Source organism: Rhinopithecus bieti, unplaced genomic scaffold, assembly GCF_001698545.2.
Source record: "Rhinopithecus bieti isolate Rb0 unplaced genomic scaffold, ASM169854v2 repeat_26948, whole genome shotgun sequence".
Classification (NCBI taxonomy): domain Eukaryota; kingdom Metazoa; phylum Chordata; class Mammalia; order Primates; family Cercopithecidae; genus Rhinopithecus; species Rhinopithecus bieti.
In genome coordinates, this window is record NW_016838519.1 from 1 (window position 1) to 3,019 (window position 3,019).

At 49.7% G+C, this 3,019-nt stretch overlaps 1 protein-coding gene across 1 annotated transcript; it reads right to left on the reverse strand.

Annotated features, from left to right (window-relative positions):
• Nucleotides 1-237: 237 nt before the first annotated feature.
• Nucleotides 238-2,749, reverse strand: LOC108524889 (endoplasmic reticulum membrane-associated RNA degradation protein-like; the record flags this gene model as incomplete). Its single annotated transcript, XM_017865986.1, has 3 exons — nt 1,641-2,749; nt 934-1,059; nt 238-545 (listed from the first exon to the last, which is right to left on the reverse strand). Coding segments are annotated over exons 1-3 (523 nt in total), but the record flags the coding sequence as incomplete, so codon positions are not given.
• Between the last annotated feature and the right edge of the window lie 270 nt (nt 2,750-3,019).

Consider the following 3,019-nt stretch of genomic DNA (forward strand, 5'->3'; position numbering starts at 1 on the left):
CTGACTGATGTCTTATGTCTCCTTAAAATGGATAAAATGGATAAAAGCAAGCTGCGCCCCCAGTACCTGGGGCACATGCCGGCAGGACCTCCTGAGGCTGTCACAGCACGTCCTTAACCCTGGGAAAGTAAACTTTCTAAACGGACTGAGACCTGTCTCAGATACGTTGGGTTCACACTATCAATTGTGAACTCCAAGTACATCAGCACCTGTCGATGGGTTCAGTGAGGGACCTACTGTGTGTGTCTTCAGTGGGGACTGGAACTGCATCTGTGACAACTTCCTGCCCCACAGTGCCCCTCCAAAACAGGAAAGTGAGCATGCACCTATTCCACATACGCAGGTAGTTCTGCCACTGGCGAGACTGCAGCATTTTCTCCACCCACTGCCTGTGTCTCAGTTCTGAGGCAACGGTGACCTGGCCAGACACGCGGTGGCATTGCTTGCCAATGCTTCGGAGCACAACCAGCACTTCCAGCACAATCCTGGGGCAGAACAGGGTAGGAACGGGTGTGTTGCAGAGCTCACGGAGCAGCTGGGGCCACCTGCAAACAGAGCCAGACTTAGAGCAGGCATCATGATCCTCACCTGTGCCTCACTCTCCTTCTGCACCTACAAGGCTGTGGCTTTCCGGGAGCCAGGGCTAGCTGCGTATCACTGGTGGGTCTGCAGGGACAACCGTGACATGCGGCAAGTGTTAACTAAATACACTAAATTGTGGCAAACAGAATGACATTCACAGCCTCATCAGATGTGCCAAGCTTGCACAGAGATTGTCAAAACCGATCTCATAATTCCTCTTGGAGCAGTAACAGTGGGATTCTAAGACTACTACCAAGTTTATAAAATCTAAAACATAGAAAATGTCTAAGTTTGCTATGCTAATCTGCAGAATCAGTGTTTCAACAGTTGTCAGGATGTCCTGGAACTTACGTCTCAGTAGGAAGATGACCCAAGTCCTTTAAAACACAATGATTCTCAGGCATATGGTGATACAGCTCATCCGTCATTTTTGTAATTAAAGAGTGGCAGGCATTTGTTTCAGAATTATCTTCTAATCTGAAAAATAGAACATATTTAAAGGTACGTGATAATTAAAATGCCCACATTAGTGCCCATGCACAATAATGTTTAATGGTTCACTGAGCAGCAACCTGACTGTGAATCTTAGTTTCCCCAAATATAAAATGTAAAAAGCCACCATCACGAGACAGTGGAGAAAGAAACGATGCCCTATGCCAAAAGCAAAGTCCAATGATGGTGAGACGAGAAACCACCTGCATATTCCTCCTGCTGAACAAGTATGTCTGCTGTTGTCTATGATTCCAGAATGCCTGCCTCCATCCCCACTTCCCTCCTGAGCTTCAGACCCATCTTTCCTCCTGTCTACTCAGCAGTTCTCATGGACGCCATTGTCTACCCACAAAACCTGCCTCTCATTCCGTGTTCAGTCTCCACCAGGGCCCCAGGCCAGCTGGAAGATCACATTCAGCATCACTTGCAGCTCCTCACGGCCACCAAGGCCCAGAAATTCCTCCTTCCCCTTTTATCTTCCAACAGCCTCGCTAAAGAAGAAATGCTGCTGAAACTAACGGTACCAGACAAGCTTGAGGTCAGCCAGGCCCCAGGATGCCACGTACCTGACTGCTTCCCAAGTGAGTTCTTCGGGGAAAGGCAGCAGAGCCCAAACCCTGATACTCTCCTCACAGCTCAGCACCTGGGATGACATGTTTTATTGCTTTTGTAGATTTAATGGTAACTTCCTAGAAAATCTGTTTTTAGATTGTTACATCACTCTCTAGAAAATACGTATCTATAAAATTATTACAAATTCTAAACATTTTAAAACCAGATGGTGGGTGTCAGTTCTTCAGTACATTCAGATGGGGGAAGGCTGGGGAAACTACCAGGGGATTGGTAGGGAGTGAACGTCTGGGGTGGCTATGACCACGTCCACAGGTTCTTTCAACACCTGCCATTGAGAGGGAGGACCCCACCAAATCTGCACGAGCTCTGGCGACTGACCTGGAACGAACAGAACACAGCAGGTGTGAAGATGCTGCGCGTTATCCAAAGCCATGTCAGAGGCACAGGTGCCTCTGTCCAGTTCAGGCCGCGCTCGGGGTGCAGCCGCTGTCACCTTGGGACTGTCCCTGCAGGACCCCCATGAGGCCTCCAGCCAACTTCCAGTCTTCTCAGACGCAACACCCACGAAGCCCTGGGGGATCACAGCCGTCCACACCCAGGCCAGGCCACAAGACAGATCCCTCGGCAGATGCTCCCCATTTCTAACCCACTAGCATATGAGCAAGTCAAATGGTGGCTGCTGACACCACGGAGCGTGAGTGGTCTCAACAGCAGGAATAACTGAATCCCAGGATGCAAAGCTGCCTGAATACCTGTGAGATGCCGGGAGGGGGACAGGAAGTGGTAAGGACCCAAAATAGCCACCGTGGGGCACGGGAGAGGATGGTCTGGAGCCTCAGCAGCTCTGGTTGGAAGACAAAGGCTGCCTTCTTAAAGCTCCTCTTCCTTCCTAAATCTTCCCTCCTCCCTACCTGCCCACCTCTACCTTCCTCAGGGCTTGTGCTTGGAAAGCACGGCAATCCCCACTGGTAAAGCTGGTCTGCAGCACCAACGGGGAACGGCATCCGACCAGTGCAGCCCGATGCTCTGCCTCCAAGCCACACCTCCAGGAGGCTGTTTCCCCAACTTCACTGCTGACAACCCCCTTTTGACAGTATTTTCCTTAAGGCATTCTCAAGGAGGTCTCTGACTTCTCAAGGCACCGTTTCTTTAAAGTGTCTTTGCAAATCTCTCCTGACTCGTTGTGTGTTGATTTTACAGCTTCCTTTTAGAGGTAGTCTCATTTATGAATTTTCACCTGCACAGCTCTCACGATGCTTATATTCTTGGGGACTGTCTCTTTCATTCCCTTGCACTACCCTTGTATCCTCCCGTATGTAGAATAAAGCACCTTAGCTGATTGCCAAATTGGAACTTCCTGGCAGAAATGCTT